General features: G+C 36.6%; 1 protein-coding gene across 2 annotated transcripts; it reads left to right on the forward strand.

Annotated features, from left to right (window-relative positions):
- Positions 1 to 25,082, forward strand: dpysl2a (dihydropyrimidinase like 2a). 2 transcript variants are annotated; one of them, XM_027167396.2, is made up of 15 exons: positions 1 to 150; positions 247 to 612; positions 6,421 to 6,509; positions 7,360 to 7,544; positions 8,799 to 8,963; positions 11,041 to 11,102; positions 12,258 to 12,338; positions 12,449 to 12,517; positions 14,041 to 14,161; positions 14,472 to 14,628; positions 14,934 to 15,075; positions 16,763 to 16,933; positions 18,129 to 18,308; positions 18,949 to 19,114; positions 22,527 to 25,082. In XM_027167396.2, exons 2-15 carry the CDS (start codon positions 571 to 573, stop codon positions 22,616 to 22,618), a joined length of 1,722 nt encoding a protein of 573 aa, XP_027023197.2. In that variant the 5' UTR covers positions 1 to 150; positions 247 to 570; the 3' UTR covers positions 22,619 to 25,082. The 2 variants fall into 2 exon arrangements, with proteins under 2 accessions (XP_027023197.2, XP_047679027.1); XM_047823071.1 differs by lacking the exons at positions 1 to 150; positions 247 to 612; positions 6,421 to 6,509 and adding an exon at positions 6,517 to 6,718.
- Positions 25,083 to 25,354: the final 272 nt, after the last annotated feature.

Genomic DNA, 25,354 nt, shown 5'->3' on the forward strand with positions numbered 1-25,354 from the left:
TGAGTGCGTGTGTGTGTGTGTGTGTGTGTGTGTGTGTGTGTGTGTGTGTGAGTGAGTGTGAGTAGTTTATCGCGTCACACACTGTGTGTGGCACCGCAGCAGTTGTGTGTGCAAACCTTCTAAATCCCGTGAGGACATGTTTTAACTGGGGTATCTATATTATAACTATCTATATAACTGATCCAGTCTTGTTCCATATATATTATTATTATCTATTCGTTTCAGCATATATATCTATCGTTTCAGTATTTCTGCTTCATTAAGTGGAACAGCAGGGCGGGGCGTTGCGCATGCGCACTGCAACTCGCGGCGCAAATCTCCCCTTATCGGCAATAGCCAGAAGTGTGTTGGCGCATCGTCGGGGAAAAAGCTGTCATTTTAAAAGGACGTGATATTTTTCTATCAGTTTCGCTACCTGTGAATCACAGCTCACATAACATTTTAGCGCATTTGTCATTGTGTTTGCCAGCAGACGGCAGGTGTCGTCCATCCAGGGCGTCGACTTGAGCATCAGTTTAACGGTTTGTGGCTGAAGCGGCGAACAATAAACAGCCCGCAATCACTGTGGAAATGTCCGGATACCAGGGCAAAAAGAACATCCCTCGCATCACTGTGAGTATGAATTACATTTCGACCAAACCCTTTAAACACCCCAATCCCTAGGACGTAAAAAGATCATTAAATCTCACCTCAGTAGGTAACTTATCGAAATAGCAGCACAGTAATTTAACCTGGACATTAAAATTACTTGTTATAATTTAACATCATAAAGACAAACTGGATTATCTGCTTGCACCAATGACACCGCCGCCTCCCTTGGTTTCACTTTGGCCCAGATTTCTGCATTATTCTCTTTCTTATCATCAGACGTTTTAATCATAGTGTTAAACCTTTTGATTGTTATTTAGTCTAAAACATTCACACAAATAAAAACCACTGCTATACTCATCATTATCTAAAATATCCTTTGATTTGCTACCAACAGTAATTTCATCACTGAATCTCTCGTAGGCTGATTAACATGATGTTAAAGAAAACCATCAGTCCTTCACTGGTGTTGTAAAAGGAATTACATTTGAAAAATCCTAGCAAACATTGGCTCTTGAAGGCGATTAATGCGTCCACCTTTCTTCATGTATCCAGGCTTTTCAGCTGCTGTTCTGCACAATGGCTTCCCTACTTGCCCTTGTGGAAGACCATTGGGTCTTTTATAAACTGCTAAATAGAGAAAACTGAATGAAAATCCATCCTGTTTCAGAAAGTAGGTCAAAGGATTCAAGCAGTATCTTAGAGAACACTGGCTCCATCTTCTCTTGTCAATTTGAACTCCAAATCAATTGACCGCATATTAGTTAAAGTCAGCATTAATATAATAATCATATCTGGAAAAAGAAGGACAGGGAGTGATAAAGGTGTGGAAGAAATTCTAGGCTTTTTGATAATAGATGGCAGAAACAGCTGGGCATCCAGTGACTGATAACGATATTGAAAATCACTGCTTATGGCATTAACAGTAAATGTACATGTATTGCTGCACAATATGCTAAAAATATAACCTTGATTTTTTTAAAATGAACTTAATACATATTTTCTATAGCAGCACTTCTACATGCTTCAGAAAATTTCATGTCTAGCAGTCTGTCAGTCAGTCTGGTTATGGCAACATGCAATCAATATATACTTTTATATATATATATATATATATATATATATATATATATATATATATATATATATATATATATATATATATACACTTATGATACCTTTATAAAGTTGTGGTTTTTTGGGGGATAGTTTTCCTTGATCAACAACAAAACCTAAACAACAAAAATGAACAAAACCTTTGGCAATATCTCTCTCTCTCTCTCTCTCTCTCTCTCTCCAGCTATCTGTCTCAATCCCTCTCTTTTTTGTACTGTCTCTGGCCTCAGCTGCCTTAGCTGTGTCTGACAGTGTTATCCTGTCATACTGCAACAAATGCAACATGAATATTGCCCTTCACTCGTCAGAACACACATACACAGTGTTTTTTTTTTGTGACTGCAATGACAGTGCCTGACACTTTTCTGTTCAGCCAGCTTTGTTTTCAGACAGACAGTTAAACTCACTATTTAGTCCAATTTCTGTATTGTCCAGACTAGAACATGTGTCCTTGCAGATAACGTGGTGTCTACTGCTTGACATTCGAAACGCAGAATAAATAGACCATAGACTTATTGTATTTGACCCAAGTACAGTTAGAACTATCACTGTGAACCTTGCTGTTTCTGTATTTAAAACCCTTCAATTAGGTTAAACTTCCAAATAAAGTAAGAGACTCAGCTGCATTATAATGTTTGTTATTGAAGATGTTCACTTTCATTTCATTTTCAGTCCCTTCACAATTACAGGAAAGGCTATGTACTATTTATTTGTTTGTTTGTTTGTGTTTTTTTTTAACAATTGGACAAGTTAATTTCATGTTTATATGTATGTAACCTTTTATGTTACATATTTAGTCATCCTAATTTTATATAGGGAAAAAGGGACATTGTTCTGTAGGTGTTTACCTGTTAAATGTCAAATATCATGGTTTCAGAGTTTATCACAGATTTCTTTTTAGTGGGACACAGAAGAGTTCACGCTAGAATGGGTGGATTCGCTATAGGTTGCCATTAGCAACCCATATGATCTCTGAGGAGGCTTGCCTATGCAAGATGGGAAAAGAATTAGGTCAGCCATGGTATAGTGAGCTACAGTAAATTAATTTAAATATGGAGAAAGAATAATCTATTCTTTATCTTTGGTCTCTATTTACTCTCAACATCAAGATCCATTTGAACAGGACCCCAGATGACAATTATAAACACATGAGGGCCTAATTGGGGTTGTTATGTCAAATAATTATTGTATTTGGCTGATTTTCCATTTTCAGTTTCATATTATTGAAAGTTTAACATTGGTTCACATATACTGAGAAATACACATACAAGAGAATAGTGGCTTAGCTAGGAAGAGTGAACAGCATCAAACCACAGTTGGGAAAATGGTAAGTCTTGCTAAAATATCCAAATAGTATGCTGTGATTTATTAATTTATGAACATGTACAGGAGTTACTATATTTATTTACTCTATTACTTGTTTCTATGCATGCATATTTAACATACCTACAAGCTTATTTATATTTCTAAATTATATTAGAGGGCAAAGCTGAATCTCTCAGGTGGTAGCCATGATTATTGCATCCTATGAATTTGATTCCTTGATGCATAAAAGTCACCAGTGGACAGGAGATAAAGACAACACAATTAGTTGTTCTTTCATTTGATGACAAAGATAAAGTTCCTCTCTATTTTATAGTATAGAGCTTTATGCTTGTCATGTAAAATTACAATTAATGTAATAATTTACACTAGGAAAGAATTGGGGGAAAATCTGATATTTGAATCCAAATGGTAATTGTGGTTTATCAAAGCAGTAATGACAAGTAAAAACTATTACTTTGATAAACAAAATACATGTTTTTTAATGGAACGATTTAATCTCCATAGCAAGTATTGTGATAGGGGTTTATGTAAAAAAAATTTAAGAAATCTCAATCTGGGATGAGATGATGTCATTAACACAAAAAGCAGCATTACAGATCATGGTGAATTATTCACAAGTCAGTGTGCATGGACTTATAAAACACAATAATATTATGACTTGGCTTTAAAATTGTATTGCCCTCACAAGGGCAACCACATCCTAAAGTGGTTTAAAACATTTTGAAGAAACCACTTTCATGTGATACTTTTTAGGATACATTATTAAATAAAATGGAGTTGCCTTTCATAGTTATGTCTTTGAATTCAACAATCACTTTGCTCCTTTGAAATATATCGTTAATCTAATTTATTAATCTAATTTATTAATCTAATTTGCAATTTATTGATCTAATAACAATTTATTGATCTAATTTGCAAGATCATTATTGGTCAGCTTAATTTAGTTTTGTCAAAGAGAGTTGTGAGCATCTAAGCTAAAATAATTTATTTCACCTGTAATGTAAGTCTCCTTGATGTACAGTATGAGTATGGTATGGCCATGTGTCCTTTACCGGGCAGATTTTTTCTGAACTTTACTAAATTATTATTATTATTAGTAGTAGTAGTAGTAGCATTGTATATAAGACTGCTGCAGATCAGTGAGAGCAAATTAAAAATTGCATAATTTTACCATCAGAAACATGCCACTCACATACAACTTTAAGTTTGTTAAGTTTCCCATGTTTGTGTACACATTGTTGATTAGCTAAAAATGGAAAGATGATGGAAATGTGAAGTTTTCAGTTTTAATCTAGCTGCTGGAAAGTGTAATTAATGAGGAGAGCAGTGTTCAGAAAGCAAGTACTATGTGAGAACAAAATAAGTGGAATGATACCAAACCATCAAACTATTTTATGTAATATATTTATAATGATTTAAATAATAATTTAAAATAAAATTATTTGAAAATATTTACTGTTTACTAAGCTATTTGAGGGGACTAAGCTATGTATAACACTTCTTCCTTGGCTTCAGTCTGCAGCACAAATATTAAGGACAACACTAATGATGCTTTACCATTTTTGATAATGTTCCTAGCTTTCTGGAATAGGAACACTTATGCTACCCTACTTAGTCTACAAAGTTTTAAACCCTGAATTAAAATCATTCAATCGGAAAAATTGTTGTTTACCAATAAGTCAGGTCAATATGTCAATAAAGAAATGATTGACATACAGAAAAATGAGCTGAATGGATCTGTTTCACATTTAAATTACTTTCACACAGCAAAAGGTTGTTAATGGGATATTGATTTTTCTTATTCTCTTATTGCTACAAATGTGCATAAACCTGTCCATCATGCAGATAACAAGCAATTAGTTTTCAAAAATTATATTCTGTATTTTGTCTATTACAATATTTACACCATATTGTGGATGTTTTGGTTTATGTTTCTCATATTTTTGTATGAGAAGATTCTGGCTTTCACTTTAAAACTTTCTTCAAAGAAAAGGAACTTTTCTTTTCAATAGGACTACAAGGTACAATGGTAGTTACTTATTAGCAGCCAACCAGCCATAAATTAGCTCTTAATGAGCAATTATCTCTTCATGCTGGTGTCTAATTGTAGGCTGTGATGTTGAATTTGTTCTCCTTGGCTTGAATACATGAGTATGTGGAGTTATCAGCATTACTGACAGTGGTTGGGAATATGAGCAACCAGTTCTCCAAAGCTGGTGATAGATTGCGTTAATTTGGTTTGTAACGATGATTGTACCTTTGGTGCATTTTTAGAGTTTTCTGAAACTCTTTGGTGACTGCTATCTTTGGGTTTAATTCATTAGCATTGCTAGCATGATTGAGGTGTTCTTCCTGTCTATATGGCATGCTGTTCACTATATAGCCTACTGTGTCATTCAGATTGCTAACACATAACACTGTAGCTGAACACGTAAGATCTGGACTCCATAGCAGCTTTGACTTGTTACTTCAGCATTGACTATGTGAAAGATACAATGTTCAGTCATCCCCTGTGCTAGCAATGCTGATGCTGATATAGCACAGCCTGATGGCAGATTTACACCCTGTTTATAATCTGACCTATCCCAAATCTAGGTCTAACCCAAATACAGCAACAAAAACATTTTGTTACTTTGAAGCATTTATGTTTTGCAACAAGTGATTTATCATAAGAAGTTGTGAAAGCAGTCCAAGTCATCAGGGAGCACAAGGTTAACTGTGCCTGTGGGCCTGGCCCCTTGGAAGGAAACACAAACTGAGGATTATGACCTTTTTTTAGGGACTGACTGACTCACCTACATTAATAGGGATGCTAACTGCAGCATGTCACATCTCTTTGGGGCTCAGAACACGTGACAACATTTATAATGGACCGATTATATGTAAGGGATCATTATTACCATTTACTATTTGTCCTCAGTACTAAGACACTGTACTGTTTGAAAACATTCTCATCATATACTGAATATTATTGAAATAAATAATTAATTGGTTTTTTTTTTACTGGGATATGCCACTATGTTGCTCTTGTTGATTTTTTGTTTTGTATTGTTGTTGTTTTTTTTTGTTTTGTTTTGTAATTTGGTATTCATTTAATTTCTTTTTATTTAATGGAATACCCATCTGTGCTTTATGAAAATTTTGTCCCCATTTAACACTATTCTGGGGAGGTTTTCCACAACAATTTGGACTACGGAAACCTTGTGCATGGGGGCATCGTCATGCTCAAACATGTACAGCATGCAAAGACAACCGACAGTTGTGAAAAGAGTTTTCACTATTTCATTTTCATTGACAGAAGCATTAATGAAGCTTTAGTTTAGTTCTGTTTTATGCTTAATACTGTATTTATAATGTTTTACGAGCATCTTCATCTTTCTCTCCTTCCAGAGTGACCGTCTCCTTATCAAAGGGGCGAAGATTGTGAATGATGATCAGTCCTTCCATTCTGACATCTATATGGAGGATGGCGTTATTAAGTATTTTATCTACCTATCTATTTTTCACACTTTTCATGGTCAACATGGTTGACATATTGTTGTAAACTTTTTCCAGAGAAGACCAGGAAACTTGGATATCCTTGTGCAGAAGTCTTTATTGTGGATACACGATGAAACGAGTCTGCAAGTCAGAGCGTACTGGCACGGGCACTGCAGTCATCAAGTCTGACTTAAAGTTGTAATACATTGTAAATATACACATTTTAGGGGGCAGTCCAATCAGATAGCGACAAAACACTCGGGTGACCATCAAAACATGAAAGGATGTAACAGCCCCCACACCAGATCCTGGAATTTCACCCACCCTTAATCTCATTAACATAACAATAGGACAAATGGCGCAAAGAGACAGATGATACCCTGAGTTACCTTGCCCCTTTCCTTCGATATTTATGAGATACAGAAACCACAAGTCTAATGTAAAGTTTGAATTTAACTAGCCTTGTCACTTGATTGGGCTTCTATATTATCCACAGAAATATGCTAGAACTAAAAGGAAATAAAACAATGACTTAAAAAATTATTTTCCCACAATATACTGTTCAGAGAACATATAAACTTTCAGAGAGAGAGTGTTGAATATTGACATTCAGTATTGACAAAAAAATGATATGAATGTTTTGGTCATTAGCTAGACACATCATAATCACAACACAGTAACACAACAAAATTCTGCAGAAAACAATGCCATTTATGGTTTCAATTATTTTTAGCAGATCAACATTTAACTTTAAATTTCTTTTTCTTTTTATCACATTTTATCCCTTCCACATTTTTGTTTAACCTTTTGAACACCCTCTTTCTATCTTGTTTTTTGATGACTCGTTAGGCAAATTGGTGAGAACCTCATTGTTCCAGGCGGGGTAAAGACCATCGATGCCTATGGCAGGATGCTGATCCCTGGTGGAATCGATGTGCACACTCGCTTCCAGATGCCTAACAGGGGCATGATAGCTGCTGATGACTTCTACCAGGGCACTCGTGCTGCTCTTGCTGGGGGCACCACTATGATAAGTATGTGCAAAAAAAGGACTGTTTTGTTTACTACTTACCATAAGCTGGGTGGTTCTGATATCACTCTTCAATTCAATTTAATTCAATTCAAATTTATTTGTATAGCGCTTTTAACAATGGACACCATCCTAAAGCGTCTTTACAGAACATAATACCCAAAGTTTCGTGTTTTGCTCATATCACGCCACATGCATATATTTGTGTTAAAACAAGTTTATTTTAACACAAATACATACATTTATTACTACATATTACTTATATCTTTTACTTTTCTGTTATTGTAAGTTTATATTTTTAGATATAAACACACAAATGCCTTTATATACTTGGAAAAATCAGTGTGAACTGAAATATGAAACTACATTAATTATTTAAATTAGATATTTGTACATACCTTAGTAAATATCATTAATAGTATTAGTCTTATTGGAATATAAAATGTTTATTAAACATTTTAAGTATGTAATACAAAAGCTTTTTTTTTTGTAACTGTAGTACCAGATGTAGAGACTGATTACTTCATACTCCCTGTTTAATTCCACACAGTTGCTGAATATTGTAGAATTGCCTAGAATGTGTGAGCCTGCAGCAGATGTCATGTTGCTTTGGATGTGTTGACTGGGTGTGTGTGTGTGTGTTAGGCCTCATATATCATATCAGGCATGTGCAGAAAATATCACCAAACTCTCATTTAGAGCTACTTGGCATAGAACTTAGATGTAGATTCTTTCCACTTGGGCTAAGAAATCTGAATAGCAATTTAATCAGGATTTTAATGATTTTTTTAAACTAAATCATTATTCCATATAATCATACTGATTATATGTTAGCTAATGTCACATTCTTTGAAATATTTTGAAAAAAACAATATTTACAGAATTCAATTTCAGAGTCATCACCACAAAGCAGCTTGTACAGAAATCCATATTTAGCAATACAGTATACGGTGGTATATACAAAAGGCAAACAGTAGTTAGTATTTGGTTGTAGAATTATACTTATTTTTATCTGTATAACGTTATGACCATATTACATTGTTACAAGCAGTTATGATGTTATCATATACTGTTTATGTTTAATATGAGTTTTTGGACTGTTTCACTCGCACTTAAGATTTAACATTATTGCTCTTTGTCTTCTTTGACACTTTTGCTTCTTTCAGTTGAGTAGCTCTCAATGACAAAAAATTGTTATATGATGAAATTGAATAAGAGCATCAGTTAAACTCTGTGTGTGTGTGTGTGTGTTTTGCAGTTGACCATGTGGTTCCAGAGCCAGGTGTTAGCCTTATTGCTGCATTTAACCAGTGGAGGGAATGGGCAGACAGCAAGTCCTGCTGTGATTTCTCGCTCCATGTGGACCTCACTGAGTGGCACAATGGCATGCAGGAGGAGATGGAGTCGCTGGTGAAGGACCATGGTACCATTTACATACACCAATATACATTTTACACTCAATTACCTGCTATTCCATTGAAAATATGTATATATTACTGAAATTATTTTACCAGTATAGTAGGTTGCCAGATCTACATGAAAAAACATCCCAGACCCAGGCAAATACCCAAATTCAGATTTTAAATACAAATAGATCATTGTTTTACACATATTTGTGGCTAATCAGTCAACCTTTTAGCAGCAATGCAATGCAAAAAATAACAATACAAGCAAATATAGTTTAGAATGTTCACAACAAACATCAGAATGAAGAAGAAGTGTGATCTCTATGACTTATCATGACATGACTATGACTAGATGGTTTTGAGTATTTCATAAATTGCTGATATCCTGGAACTTGATATTCCTTGTTGATGAGAAGCGTTTAGAGGAGAATGACCAGACTTGTTTGAACTGACTGGAAGGCTGTAATGACTCAAATAATCACTCTTTACAACCATGGTTAGAAGAAAAGGATGTCAGAATGCAGTATGCCCTGATGTGGATGGGCTACAACAGCAGAAGGCCATTTCAAGTTTTATTTCTGTCAGCAAAGACTAAGAATCAGAGGCAATCATTGGTACAGAGAGGAAGATTGGAATTGTTTTTTTTCCCCTACTCTTTAACTGTACAGTCTCGATGGGCCTGTACACATTTCTGTTCTTTAGTGACAGTAGTGAACCATAATATCTCATTCTGCTGTTGTAACTCATCCATCTCAAGGTTCAGTGTTTTGTGCATGCTGAGATTTTTTTCTGCTCTTTTTATATGAGTGATTATTTAAGTTAGTATATATTTCCAAGTATCTCAAACATATAAAGTCATTTTAATCTGACCTATCTTATCAAGAATGTGTTTCCACCCACAGAATTCAAACCAGCCCATCTTCAAAATGAGGTAGCGCTTTTTCCCATTCTGATGCGAACAACACTGTGTGTTGTTACCTGGATGATCAAGGACTCTTTTCATGTTTTGGGATAGTTCTTCATGAGTCCCTTGTTTGTCCATTTCAGAAAAATCCGTCAGGTTTTTCTGCATCTTCTGCATAGTTGACCCCTTTCCAAAAGCGGCTATATGATATTGAGATCCATCTTTACAGACTGAGGACAACTGAGAAATTCGTACACAACTATTACAAAAGGTGCAAACATTCACTGATGCTCAAGAAGGCATACATTAGGCCAGGGGGTGTAAACCTTTGAACAGGATTATTAGTGTAAATTGTTATTTTGTGTTCTAGGAAATTAGTAAAATAAATAAGATATAAAAATAATTAAATAACAATTTACATTGATCATCCTGTTCAAAATTTTTCATCCCCCATCCCCAGGCTCATCCAGGTAACAAACAGTATTAAGTGGTGTGTAAACTTTTGAACTGGATCATCCAGTTATTTTTTAAATTTTATTTAGAGCATCTATTCTGTAAAATAGCTTACTTATTAGCTTAAATAGCTTAAATTATTAACATTTTGCAAATTCAGGGATAGGGGTAGGTAAACCTATGAGACTTTCCAAATACTTTTATTCATATAATGTACAGTAAATAGTCCCTGTCTTCTAGGGAAGCAGCCTGGCTGTCTGTATATAGGGAAAGATAAGATAATACTGAACCCAATTAAAGAAAATGAGGTATCCTTTGAATATAAGACTTCAGCCCCAAAGCTGTATTTTCACCATGTGAATGATTTTCGCAAGCAAGTATATACTATACTATGAAATTAGTATTTGTATATATAACAAAAGAAAAACAGCATACACAAATGTATATATAAATGTTTTGTCATATTATAATGTCATGTTTGCAAAACAGAAGCCACAATAACCCAACTGCACAATAATAATGCCATAGAGTGAGGTAATTACTTACATAAATGACACTGCATTAAGTTAATATAGGTTAACTAACAATGCACAATATTATAATGCAATATGACAGTTTATTATACTTATATATGTCAATTTCACAGATGCAGTAAATATCCTCTTTAATTGTATCACTAACTTTATCTCTGTAATTTTCTAAATATCTGATGTTTATTCTTCTGTTTTTTTGTGTAGGTGTCAACTCATTCCTGGTCTATTTGGCCTATAAGGATGTTTTCCAGCTTAATGATTCTCAGGTATCATTTTGATGTTTTTTTTTTAGCTTTCTGCTAAGGAACATTTATTTAATATTGGAAGAGTTCTGTATGTTGTGATAGTCATGTTTTACGCAAGTGGAAAAAGTCTTCAGGACAGTTCGTTTTTAAGTTTTATTTAATCAGAATCAGAATACATTATTGATACCCTCAGGGAAATTGTTAAATTGCAGTTGCTAACAATACAATCTAAAGTAAATAAAATATAAGTGATAGAAATTAATAATACAGTACATATTAAGTTAAGAGTATAGCTGCTGTACAAATGGTACAAATGTTCTTTACTGACTATTGTTGGTTGAGTCCTGAATGCTAGCAGCTTCTTCGGTTGTTGTGTTTGAATTGTGGTCTTCTCAGTTCTTCTCACAGCTATACTGTATATTACTTGTTTCTGGTTTATTCTCAAAAGGCTAGTGTTGTACATACACTATATTAGACTTTGTCTATACAAATATTTTGAAATCTACTGTAGGTCTGGGTACTTTATAGTTACTAAAAGGTACCAAATTTAACACTGCGGTACTACAGAGTTAAAAAAGATGATGCCAGAAAATGTGATGCCAATTTTGGTACTTTTAACAAAAATTACAAAAGGATTATTAGCCATATAATTAATAAATTCTTAAATTAATTATAAATATCATATTTTTTAAAGCTTTTATAAACTTTCCACAATGAAGAAAAAGTGATGTGAAAGAATATGAGAACAGTTTCTGTTACAGTAAATGCAAAGTGTAAAATAACCACCTGGCAACACCCTATTGTAAATAGGATCAGTATTTCAAAATTTTACAGACAAGGTTAGCTACTACTGTAATTGCAAGTATGTGAACATATTCGTATTCAACAGCTAGCCCCTAAACTAGCGCTTATAAGATAGTTATCAAATTGCCATAATCATTTGGTCACCATAATTCATTTTATACTTAAATACTAATCTGTTCTTCCAAATTTCATTAATGAGTACTATTAACTGATAAATTCTATATAATCTGCAGTGGTAACAATAACTTTTGTGCTTTGTGTATTGTCACAGATATGACAATGGTAGCGAAAGAAGTATTATTTGGTATCTGTATTGATTTCAAGCAATCAGTATAGAAAATTTTCAGGTCGTATTTTCTCTTTTCTGTGCAGATGTATGAGGTGTTTAGTGTGATTCGAGACCTGGGAGCCATTGCCCAAGTGCATGCTGAGAATGGGGATATCATTGCTGAGGTAACATTACAAATTTGCTCTTTGTTTTCAGCTGCATGCATTAGCTGCTCTGATTTTTTTTTTTGCTGGATTTTGCACTAATTGTCTTAGTGTACTGTAAATAATTTCAGGAGCAGAAAAGAATCCTGGAGTTGGGCATCACTGGCCCAGAGGGTCATGTTCTCAGTCGCCCCGAAGAGGTAATATTTTTTACAATGATTTAATTTGAAATTTATTTTTTAAATCAAGTGTGTGTTGTATCATACAGTGAAGGAAAATAATAGTTGATCCCCTCCTGACAAAGAAATGATCAGTATTCTATATCATTTTAATGGTAGGTTTATTTGAACAGAGAGACAGAATAACAGCAATAAAAAAAACACATTTCAAAAAAGTTGGAAATAAATTTGCATTTTAATGAGTGAAAAAAAAGTATTTGACTTGTTTGCAAAACAAGACAGTACTTAGTGGCAAAATCCTTGTTGGCAATCACATAGGTCAGACATTTCTTGTAGTTGGCCACCAAGTTTGCACACGTCGGGAAGGATTTTGTCCCACTCCTCTTTGCAGATTCTCTCCAAGTCAAAGGTTTTGAGGCTGGTGTTTGGCAACTCGAACCTTCAGCTCTCTCCACAGATTTTCTATGGGATCAAGGTCTGGAGACTGGCTAGACCACTCCAGGACCTTAATGTGCTTTTTCTTGAGCCACACCTTTGTTGCCTTGGCTGTATGTTTTGGGTCAATGTCATGCTGGACTAAAATGGTCTCACCTGGTCTCATCTGGGCACAATTCTTCCACCCAGTTCTCCACTGCATGTACCTGTACATTTGCTTTCTTGAGCAGGGTGACCTTGCGGGTGCTGCAGGATACCAGTCCTTCAAGTCATAGTGTGTTACCAATTGATTTCTTGTTGATTATGGTCCCAGCTCCCTTTAGATCATTGACAAGATCCTCTCATGTAGATCTGGGCTGATTCCTCACCATTCTCATGATCATTGAAACTCCACGAGGTGAGTATTGCATGGAGCTCATGTCCGAGGGAGCTTGACATTTATTTTGTGTTTTGTTTTCCATTTGTGAATAAGCTGCGTGGCGATGGTCTTGTAGGCCATTCCAGCTTTGTATAGGTCTACATTCTTGTCCCTAACATCCTTGGACAGCTCTTTTTCCTGGCCATTTTAGAGAGTTCGAATCTGATTAATGTGCTCCTAATCTCACCTTGTTACTGTAACTGTATAAAAGACACCTGGGAGCCAGAAATCTTGCTGGTTGTTAGTGGATCAAATATTTATTTCACGCATTAAAATGCAATTTTTTTTTTGGATATTTTTGTTGTTAATCTGTGTCTCACTGTTAAAATAAACCTACCATTAAAATTATAGACTGATTGTTTCTTTGTCAGTGGGCAAACTTACAAAATCAGCAGTTGATAAAATATATTTTCCCTCACCGTATATCATTTGGGATCTAAACAAGGATCTACAAAGAAGTATTTTTATTAAACTGTTAATTTGCCCCTTTCCTTGGGTTACTTAAGCCTCTCTTTCAAATATTAATGCCCTTTTTGTCTTCAGTGCCAATGATCTGAGACACCATTTTTGATGTGCTTTCAGATTAGGCTCTTGGCCCATGCAAAGCAAGCTCATTATTTAATTTAGAAGTTTAAGGCGTGCCTTGTACTTCAACATGCATGTCAGGGAGAAAGTGTCTGCTGTTTTATAGGTGGAAGCTGAGGCAGTCAATCGTGCAGTAACGGTGGCCAATCAGACCAATTGCCCTCTGTATATCACCAAGGTGATGAGCAAGAGTGCTGCTGATGTAATTGCTCAGGCCAGGAAAAAAGGTGAGCTGTTCAGTCAAGGCAAAAAAAAAGGGAAACCATACGACTGCTGTCATTTTTGTGAGATACACTTTACTACAGTTGTATGTTGCTTATTGAAGGTTTTTCATTCTGTCACACTGTTTGTACTGATCCCTGACAGCATGACAGTATTTTAATTCTCACAGTGTGTTTTTACAGCTTTCTAACATGTGAAAATGTCTTAAACTTTACAATTTAATGTAATCTTTAAGGCTTGAAAATCAGATGATTTTTTTTTACTTTATAGAGTCAATGCTACAGCTTCCTTCCTTTGCTTTTCTTTATACACCAGGTACTGTAGTGTATGGGGAGCCTATCTCTGCTAGTCTTGGCACTGATGGCACTCACTACTGGAGCAAGAACTGGGCCAAGGCTGCTGCATATGTGACATCTCCACCATTGAGCCCAGACCCCACCACCCCTGACTATCTTAACTCTCTACTCTCCTGGTATGTCATCTACACATGCCCTAAGTCTCTGATTGAATGCATATAGACATAATTGTAAAATGTACAGACATTTTATACACTAAAAGGAGCCTTTAATTGGTCCAATGTTCATCTAATTTTGTTTTGCAATTTTCCCTTATTGTAAATGACACTTTGCCATAAATTATGTTTCTTGGGTTTATTTCTTACACATTTGGCTAATGCATATATTGAAATATTGAAATTCAAATTCCACTTCTAAAGAGATTTTGGTTGTATTTTGGGCCTCTGTGACTCTTCTGTTTTGGTTGCTGTGTGATTTTCAGTGGTGATCTGCAGGTAACTGGCAGTGCTCACTGTACCTTTAACACTTCCCAGCGTGCTGTGGGCAAAGACAACTTCACCCTCATCCCAGAGGGCACCAATGGCACTGAGGAGCGGATGTCTCTCATCTGGGACAAATGTGTGGTGAGCACACATAGATGTATTTCAATAGCTGGCAAACTGTGACTATTCTAAATCTCATTCATGCACTATTAAATCTAATCTTTTATTGTAAAAATTAGCGTTATCTTGATACAATTACGTGGTCATCATAAGTTTGTATTGCAACTATGTTTACATGTAACACCAACATATATTAATACTGATAAGCTGGGTGCAGATTGCAATGGGGAATTACATTTCCTCTGTATTAGATATTCCCTATTCGGGTAATTTATTTTATTTTAGTTTAGTTTTATTATTATTTTTATCTTTTTTTTTTTTTTTAATCTCTGGGTATACATTTTGTCCCTGCTTCATCCGGCTAAATTGCATTTAATTACAAAAAATGACATTAAATTACATTACATTCTGCATTCCCTTTGGCCAACAGTCAGGCTTCCTTAGCAATCATCAGGCTAAATTACATTTAATTACAAAAAAATTACATTACATGCTGCATTCCCTTTGCCCAATAGTAGATGGTGCAATTTATTAAGACTAGCCACTAGCACTTAAAATAAGAAGGGATGGATCTTCCTTAGTAGTAGTAGTAGTAGTAGTAGTAGCCTTTATTGTCACTGGTCACAGGTACCAGCAAAATTAGCCATCAACCTGCCCATACAGTACATACAATACATACAATATGACAAGGGGGGGACCGGGAAGGAAGACAGGGAATTGAAAAGAAATACAGCATAACATGAGGGAAGGGAGGGAAAAAAAAACCCCAGACTATGCTCCGGTGGGGAGTACAGTGTGGGAACAGGAAAAACACCTCAGTAATATAAGCACATAAACAGTACGCCATAAACACACGACTTGCAACAGGGGAGGGGATTGGGGGATAGAAGTAATCCAGCACAGGCAAGCAGCCATCAGGTCCTGCAGCCTTTATTTTCGGCGCTGGTCACAGACCTGCTTGTTAATGGCATAACTTTTATTTTGTTTAGGGGTGGGGGTAGGGGTTCAGGTTTGATCCCCCTTCCTTCCTCCTTTCCACAGAAAAGGCAATTTAGCAGAGGGATATAGACAGTAATATAATGGAGGTTTATTGTTAGATTGGTTGAAGGCGTGTTTTAAGAGAAAAAGAATATGCCAGCATCGATCCTGCTACTGTCTGGCATCCATCCAAAATGCACAAGCATCACACAATGCATCACAAGTATCAGTTTAATTAGGCAGATTACGCAAAATTATTTATTTTGTATATTTCTTCATGATATTAATTGCTTAATAGCTGCTCTTGAGTGCAAATGAATTAGTAGGCCTATGCATGTATGTTACAGTGAAATTTAATGGCAGTGACTGAATTTGATATTTTTGTACTGTAATGACTGTAATTGTTGAATTAACATACAATAGTTAAATCTAATATTTTCTTTAGTTCTATCTTTCAAATTTCTTTTGCTGTTCTGTAGCCTCCAACCTGGGAATGGACTGTGATTGATATGTGATTTATATGAATGAAAATGGCATTAACATTCTAATGTAGAAATTCATAGATGTGTTTGTTCAAGTGTTTTAGTTCTGGAAATTTACAGCTGTCCTTTTATAGTGATATGTATTATATTGAATGTGGCATGGCACAACATTAGCTTAATTATAATAAAGAAATGTGATACATCTTTGTAATTTTACTCTAGAGGAAGACTAAAACTGCTCTCCACAGGTGACTGGTAAGATGGATGAGAATCAGTTTGTGGCTGTAACCAGCACCAATGCGGCCAAGATTTTTAACCTGTACCCACGTAAGGGACGCATTGCTGTGGGCTCTGATGCTGACTTGGTACTATGGGACCCTGATGTCACTAAGATCATCTCTGCCAAGAGCCACAACCTGGTGAGACACATACAGTACACACACATTCTCTGTGATGTCTGGAGAATGGTCTCTTCCAGTATGTCCTTGCCCTATCCATTTGGCATCATAGTGCACTTGATATATTGATATAAGTAGATTTGATGTTTGTTTTTTTTTTGGGGGGGGGGGGGGATTTTTTATATTAGATTATTATTTAAGAAAATAAAATGTAAAATAATATATTCAGAGTTTTTTTTATATAATGTTTCCTTTTTATTTGGAAAGTTAATTAATTAATTCAGTGATTCATACATTTATGTGTGTAATCTATTGAGAAATGTTTCAGGGAATTTAAGAGTAGTGCCACTGTTTCTTGTGTATGAGCAACATACATAAAAACTAATAATATGAGGTCAGTCCTGACTTAGAATCAGAAAGAGCTTTATTGCCAGGCGTTTTCACATGCGAGTAATTTGTTTCAGTGACAAGCTCCCACAGTGTAACAGAATGACATATACATTGTAGACAAAATTGTATGCACAAATGTGCAAGTGTGAAATGTGCAATTGAAGTATACATAGTATGTGTTTTAAGTAAATAATGTGTAAGAATAGTGTTGTGTGTTCCATGTGTGTTAATTGTCAATTCACTGTGCCTGTGACTGCTTGTTCAGCCTGCCTACTGCAGCTGTTGAGATTTTATTTTTCAGAACCATTGAGACAGTTCTCCAAAAGGATGAATGAGTACTTTGTACAGTGCAATAGAATTAATATAGATCATAGTAATTTAGTTGATTATTTAAATTATAAATCACTGGAAATTATTAATCAACTGGTCTTTATCATGGATAATTTCACAGCAGTTTTTTTTTTTTGTCATCTTATCCACATGCACAGGCAGTGGGATGGGAGTGGGATGCTGCTTACAAGAACATGTCGCTAAACACAAAACAAGACGTACACTAATTTGAATGAAAGTGAAAAGAGTGTGACTTGACAATCGCCATTTCACTCACTCACTCACTCACTCACTCACTCACTCACTCACTCACTCACTCACTCACTCACTCACTCATTTTCTACCGCTTAATTTCAGTATTCAGCATATTACAGTAAATACAATAAAAATAAGCAGTGCAGTTCACACATCAGGATGAACTCACTGAACAAAACTTACTACAAATGATGCATGTGACTAAAACAATTTGCAGCATACACTTTCTCCCTTTCTACAGGCAGTTGAATATAATATCTTCGAAGGTGTGGAGGTGCGTGGTGCTCCCTTAGTGGTGATCAGCCAGGGTAAGATTGTTCTGGAGGATGGAAACCTCCACGCTACTGAGGGATCAGGGCGCTACATAAATCGCAAAACTTTTCCCGACTATGTTTACAAGAGGATAAAGGCTCGCAGCAGGGTGAGTTTAATCCCATGCTGCAGCATACAATACATTAAACTGCATTATGTTCACACTATACATCAGTCATCCTTAACATTAAAACCAACTGCCTAATAAGGGCCTTCTTGTGCCACCAAAACTGCTCTGACCCATTGAGACATGGACTCCACAAGACCTCTGAAGGGGGTAGTGTGGCATGAATTCAATTCAATGTAATATTATTAGTATAGCACTTTTAACATCTGCTACTTGATCAGATTGAAATCTGGGAATTTAGAGATCAAATCGTCAACTTAATCTCTTTAGCATGTTCATCAAACTATTCATAAGCAATGTCTACAGTGTGTCGGGATGCATTATCCTGCTAAAAGAGGCCACGCCATTGGGTAAAGCATTGCCATGAAGGGGTGTATTTGGTCTGCAACAATATTTAGGTAGGTGTTATGTGTGAATGAATGCATCCACATGAAAGCCATGAGCCTAGGTTTCCCACAAGAAAGAATTGTCCAGAGCATCACAATCCAATAATCTGTTATTCTATAAAGCTAGCTCAAGATTTTTATGAAGGTCTGTTAAAGTATAATCCATCCACTCTTTTACAGCAATATTATTTCTCACATCATGTTGACTGTTTTAACATTGTGTTCTCTGTCATTAGCTTGCAGAGCTGCGGGGTGTCCCACGTGGACTTTATGATGGTCCAGTGTGTGAGGTCACAGTGACACCCAAAATAATGGCCCCTGTGACTTCCAACAAGACCTCACCAACCAAGCCCCCCTCTCAACCCATTCGCAATCTGCATCAGTCTGGATTCAGTCTGTCTGGTCAGTAACAGGCTCTATATTATTTTTATTATCTGGGCATATATTATTCTGGTATTTAAAGTCAGTTAAGGTTTTTAGTTGTGCTGGTATGGACTGTCATGGACTGAACTCATGATTATAATTGGGATTTCACCATGCAATTGAGTGTCATCAGTTAAGTAGTAAAAAAATAGTATAGTATAGTATCTCCCACAATCTCCCACACTTCTTTTTGCTAATGTAGAAAATAAATGCATAGTTCATGCAATCCCTCTGCTCTAAAAACATCTCAACTATCAGTTTGTCATTGGTTTTATCTAATTGCCTTTTGTTTAGAAAATGTTAGTGTCCAGCTTAAATTTAAATTGTGGCGTCTCCGATCTTTGAAAGCCAATGTAGACATATGAAATCACCAAAACAAACACGCCCCTAACCCAAATGGGTCCCACCCCTGTATTGATAGCTCCACCCACACATACATACGCAACCCAGGCAGCTAATGGAAAGAAATGTGTCTTTATCATAGCTGAAGGGAAGAACAATACGATCGCAGATAAACAAACAAGCAAAAATGGCACACAAGCATAATCATGCAAAGTACAGTATATATTAGTTCTGTGAAACAAAGCAAAACCAACGTTACTCACCTATCGAGAAGGAAAAAAGCAACCTCGGCGTCTTAAGTAAAGTTGGCCGCATATTCACAGATTCAATCAATCAATCAATCAAATTTTATTTATAGAGCATCTTACAACAACCAAAAGGAGCACAAGGTGCTTTCCAGTAAAACAACAATAGACAATAAAATATAAGAACACAATAAACATAAAATAGCACTTGAAACAGGGGCTACATGTTAAAAACTTGTAGGAATAAATGAGTTTTCAACTGTCCCTGGACGGCAAATGACCGGCCTCCAAACTTTTTATATTTAAACTTGGGAGTGAGATAGAGGTATGTCCAGAGGAACGGAGAGATCTGGCTGGTTGGTAGACCTTTATTAATTCGGCGAGTTAGGCCGGGGCCAGACCATTGATGGCCTTGAACACAAACAGCAAGACCTTATACTCCACCCTAAACCGCACCGGAAGCCGGTGAAGCGAGAGGAGGACACGGGTGATGTGTGAGCGTTTGGAGGTGCTAGAGAGAAGACGTGCTGCCGCATTTTGTACCATTTGGAGCCGATTGAGAAGTGACTGATTAAGCCCAGTGTAGAGAGCATTACAATAGTCAATCCTCGAGCTGATGAACGCCTGTATGGCTTTTTCAAGGTCAGCTTGGGACAAGAATGATTTGACCTTGCTGAGTAGTCTTAGCTGGTAAAAGCTCACCTTCACTACTGCACTGATCTGTTTATCGAAGTGCATACTTTTGTCAAAAATAACACCCAGGTTACGCACGGTAAGTGCAAACTGAGGTGTTAGAGGACCAAAACTAAGAGAACTGCTGGGTGAATCCGGGCTAAACAGGATGTACAGTACTGTCTTTTCTTCATTCAGATGTTCTGGGAAAGCCACTGTTTGATATCCTGAAGGCAATTTTGGAGATGGTCCAATGCAGAACGATTACTCAGAATCACAGGAAGATAGATCTGGAGGTCGTCAGCATAGAAATGAAATTGAATATTGTGATTGGAGATTAGTTGACCAAGTGGCAGCATATAGAGTGAGAACAGAATAGGTCCAAGAATAGATCCTTGAGGCACACCAGATGACAGCGGAGCAACCGAGGAAGAATAATCATTAAGCATTACTGAAAAAGTTCTGTTAGTGAGGTATGATGAGAACCAATTTAACACCAGACCTTGCAGACCAACAACATGTTGAAGACAAGAGATGAGGATGGCATGATCCACGGTATCAAATGCAGCGGTTAAGTCCAGTAACACCAAAACCACAGAGCTTTTACCATCCAGGGCTCCAAGAATGTTATTATGGACCCTCAATAACGCTGATTCAGTGCTATGTCTCGACCTGAAACGGACTGAAATGTATCACCAATGCCGTGCAGTTGATGGTGATACTGAAGCTGGGTGAAAACAAACTTCTCCATCAAATTAGACAGAAATGGCAGGTTAGATATATGGCGGAAGTTGGAGAGTATGGAGGGATCAAGGTTGGGTTTCTTGAGCAGCGATCTAAGAATAGCGTGTTTTAGAGCAGCGGGAACGGTACCCTCCTTCAAAATCCTGGCAGAAACAGCGTCTAGAGGGCAGGTGTTGGGCTTCAACTCGTGGACAGCTTTTTTGAGGTCCACCAGAGTAACTGCATCAAAGTTCTCTAGCACACATTGCGCCGCATGAGTAGACATGGCAACAACGGGGACTTGTGCAATGGTTTTCCTAACAAACACCTTGTCCATAAAATGTTGTTTGAATGCATTGCATGTGTTTACAGATACGTCATTCAAGGCGACAGACACCAGACTTATAACAGAACTGATAGTGCTGAATAAAATTCCAGGGCGGTGGCTATTGCTATTGATGAGAGCAGAAAGTTACTGTCCTTTAGCTTCCTTCAGTGCACTCTGATAGGTGGCAAGACTGTCTCTAAACATCTCCAGTGACACCTGCAGCCTATCCTTCTTCCATTTTCACTCAGCCTGTCTACACCGGTGCCTGAGGGCCCGAGTTGTATCATTGAGCCAGGGGTCCATTGGACCATTGGTCGACTTTACCTTGTAGCGCGCAACAGAGTCCATAATCTGGGAGCAGATGTTATGGAAGGAGGCGAGGAAACGGTCCGGACAAAGAGGCGATGCCAATTCAGCAGTAGAGGCGAGATCAGAAACAGAGAAGGCAGCAACAAAATCATCGGCTGCAGATGAGGTAATAATGCGATGGCGATGAGGGGCAGTAGACATTGGTGCAGTTGAAACAGCACAGATGTCAAACCGTATGAGAGAATGGTCAGAGATGGGAAAATCCATGACCTCACAAGTTGACACAATCACCCCTCAAGAGATAATGTCAATAGTGTGACCTAACCTATGGGTGGGACAGGAAATGGATTGAGCCAGATCTAATGAGTCTAAAAGTGCCTTAAATTCATTAGCAGTTTTATCATGGGGCAGCAAACATGAATGTTAAAGTCACCACAGATTAGAATATTGTCAAACTTTGCTAGAAACTCTGTCATAAACTCTGAGAACTCAATTAAAAAATCCTTGTTTAATTTGGGTGGCCGGTAGATTACTGCACATAAAATCGGACAGGGTAGTCTAAGCACAAATACTTGTAACTCGAAGCTGGGATACCCTCTAGTGGACAGCTGGTGGCACTTCAGGGACTGTCTATGTATGGTGGCTAAATCGGAGACCCTACCTTTAAATAACACTTGTTATTTAATAAAACATTTTTTTCTAACTGCTAACTTTTCTTGATTATTGTACCACAGGAAATCTTAATCGTTATTTTAATTGTTAAATTTCACAGGAGCTCAAATTGATGACAACATTCCCCGCCGAACCACTCAGCGCATCGTAGCTCCCCCTGGTGGCAGGGCAAACATCACCAGTTTGGGTTAAAGAACACACTTCAAAAGTCATGAAAGAAAGGGGTGACAGGGAATCAAGTTTCCTTCCCTCTGGTAATTAGTCCTACCATTGAGATCCCTACCAGGCCCCTACAGTACAATGTCAGAATGACAACATTCTCAAATTCCTCATCAGTATTTTACTTAAAAAAAAAAAGTCAATATTGTGTATTTTCCAACATTACCTACTGTTTGTTTTTTCCTTGTAGGAAGAGTAACGTGAATCTAAACTATACTTGTATTATTTTATTGTTACACGTAAATCATGGAGATGAGAAAAATTCTTTAAATTCTTAATTTCTTTAGTCATTTTGTTTATTCAGCACACATTGCTAATGCTGCACACATTGCTAACATTTGCTGTTTTTATTTAGGATATTTTCTCCTGTTTAAGGGTAATTTGGGTAATTAGGTGTGTTCTGGTCTTTAATTTTTTTCTGGTGTCTTTTGTTTTTTTATTCTGTTAGCATTCTTGAATTTGTTTTCATGAACTTTCTTGACATTATATAAAAACAGTCATGTTTTTAACTGTTCATGCTTTTTGGTTTTCAAGGTAATTTCTTTCAAATTTAGAGTTAGACCATTTTTTATCCTCTGAATAGTGAGGGTTTTACAGCACACAGTGTTTGGCTGAATACAAGAAAACCATCCCTTTCCCTTCTTTTAAACTCCTATATTCCCCCGTCTCTAGATGTCTATAAGTATAGTATCCTGGCAAGAGTCTTTTAACCTTAACCTATTGTTATTATTTGTTATGACAGGCATGTTGTGGTGCGATTTGACACTGCTGTTGTGCAATGGGCCAGGCTGCTCTTCCAGCTAGACCACAGTTTGTAACACTTACCCACCAGTAGTCACCAAGCTCCCACATTCCATTACAGCTTTTTTATCCTTATGATCTTCACTGTATGGTCATATTCGTGGTTTATTAGTGACCATAGTGATTGCATATCATCTGGCATGTGTAGAATTGATCCTGTGGCGATATGGTGTTGATTCAGTTTTTATTTAAACGAAAGTTAAAATTGTTTTTACTTTTAATTTTCCTGTTTTTGTTAATGTCATTCACTTGCCTGCTTGTTTAATAGATGGTTCTTGACTGTCTGTGAGTATTGTTATAAAGACTTAAGAATTTCTGATGAAAAAATGTGTACAGAGTTTGTCCCTCTGCTTCATTCCAACCATTGTATGAAATGTTACTGGTTATAGGCCAAGTAATCCTCAAATGTGATACTGAGCAGATTCCTTCCTGTGTGGTAGCATTAAAAGGTCATATAAGATTAAACAGACCTCTGGCAATACTTAATATTCATAAAACATGACTGTAAACCATTACTCCTCAATTGCTAATGTTTACGGTCCTACAGGAATGTAGAACTGTGGTGGAAGAAGAACAAGTGGTGCCAGTACCAGTACCATATAAATACAGTACTGCTATACTTTGAAGTGTCTATATATCCAATAGATTTGCAAATTGCAGAGGAGAAAGAATATTTTTGTGTCTGTTATTTTCATTTTTATGACTTGTTAACCTTTGTCATGCATTGTTAAAGGTAAAAAAGTGTAGACAGTGGATGTTTTATAGGCTACTGGGATCTGCAAATTCTTTCTCACTCAGAAAGCTTTGCATTCCATATGTGTTTAATGAAATGATTTTAAGTATTAAAAATGAAACAAAATTTTAAAATTGGTCTGTATCCTGACTAATTCCTTTCCAAGAGAATATACAGTACAGTGTTTAATATTGTTAAGGAAGTATTTATTTAGAACAAATCTGATATTTCATACAATTTATATTATTCGTATATTTTTAACTCTCCACTGACTGTCAGTGTAAAACAATTGGAATAATCCATTTCTTTCAGATCAGACCAGACTGCATAGCCATTGTTCTTCTTGTGCATTAGTAAAATTTAGGCTACCATTATTTGGTAGCCAGTTGTTACTCCTTGGACCATTTTAGGTAGATACTATTAAGTTAAATTATTTGACTAAACAATATAAACCACTAAGTATTAAAAATGGACATTAAATTTATAATATCCATCCATCCATCCATCCATTTTCTACCGCTTATCCGGAACCGGGTCGCGGGGCAGAGTCTAAGCAGGAACGCCCAGATTTCCCTCTCCCCAGACACTTCCTCCAGCTCTTCCGGGGGAATACCGAGGCATTCCCAGGCCAGCCGAGAGAAATAGTCCCTCCAGCGTGTCCTAGGTCTTCCTTCGGGCCTCCTCCCGGTTGGACATGCCCGGAACACCTCCCCAGGGAGGCGTCCATGAGGCACCCGGAACAGATGCCCGAGCCACCTCAGCTGACTTTAAATGTTAGCTCTCTTACATCTAAATATATTATAAATTTATAATGATGTCTAATTATTTTTTTTGGTCCCCGAAATAAAAGGGGGCACATTTAAACTGAATAAATTCTTTGAAATTAAAAGTGAATGTCTACACTATGAGATCAAATTCATAACTTAAATTATTTGACTTCTATGAGTATTAAAATATATAACTGTTCCTATGTGATTTTGCTAACTTAGAAGCCACCATCTGGAAATGTGATAAAAAGGCAAACTATGTTGGATATAGCTTCGTAAACAAAAGTCTAGTAGACCGCAATCACTGAAATCTTGTCAATTTAGGGACACACCAATCCATGCTCCAAGTGGAAGCCCAGATACAATACGCATGAGTACAGAGTTGTACACTTCACTGGGTTTGTGTCA

This window comes from Tachysurus fulvidraco, chromosome 14 (assembly GCF_022655615.1).
Source record: "Tachysurus fulvidraco isolate hzauxx_2018 chromosome 14, HZAU_PFXX_2.0, whole genome shotgun sequence".
Taxonomy (NCBI): Eukaryota; Metazoa; Chordata; class Actinopteri; order Siluriformes; family Bagridae; genus Tachysurus; species Tachysurus fulvidraco.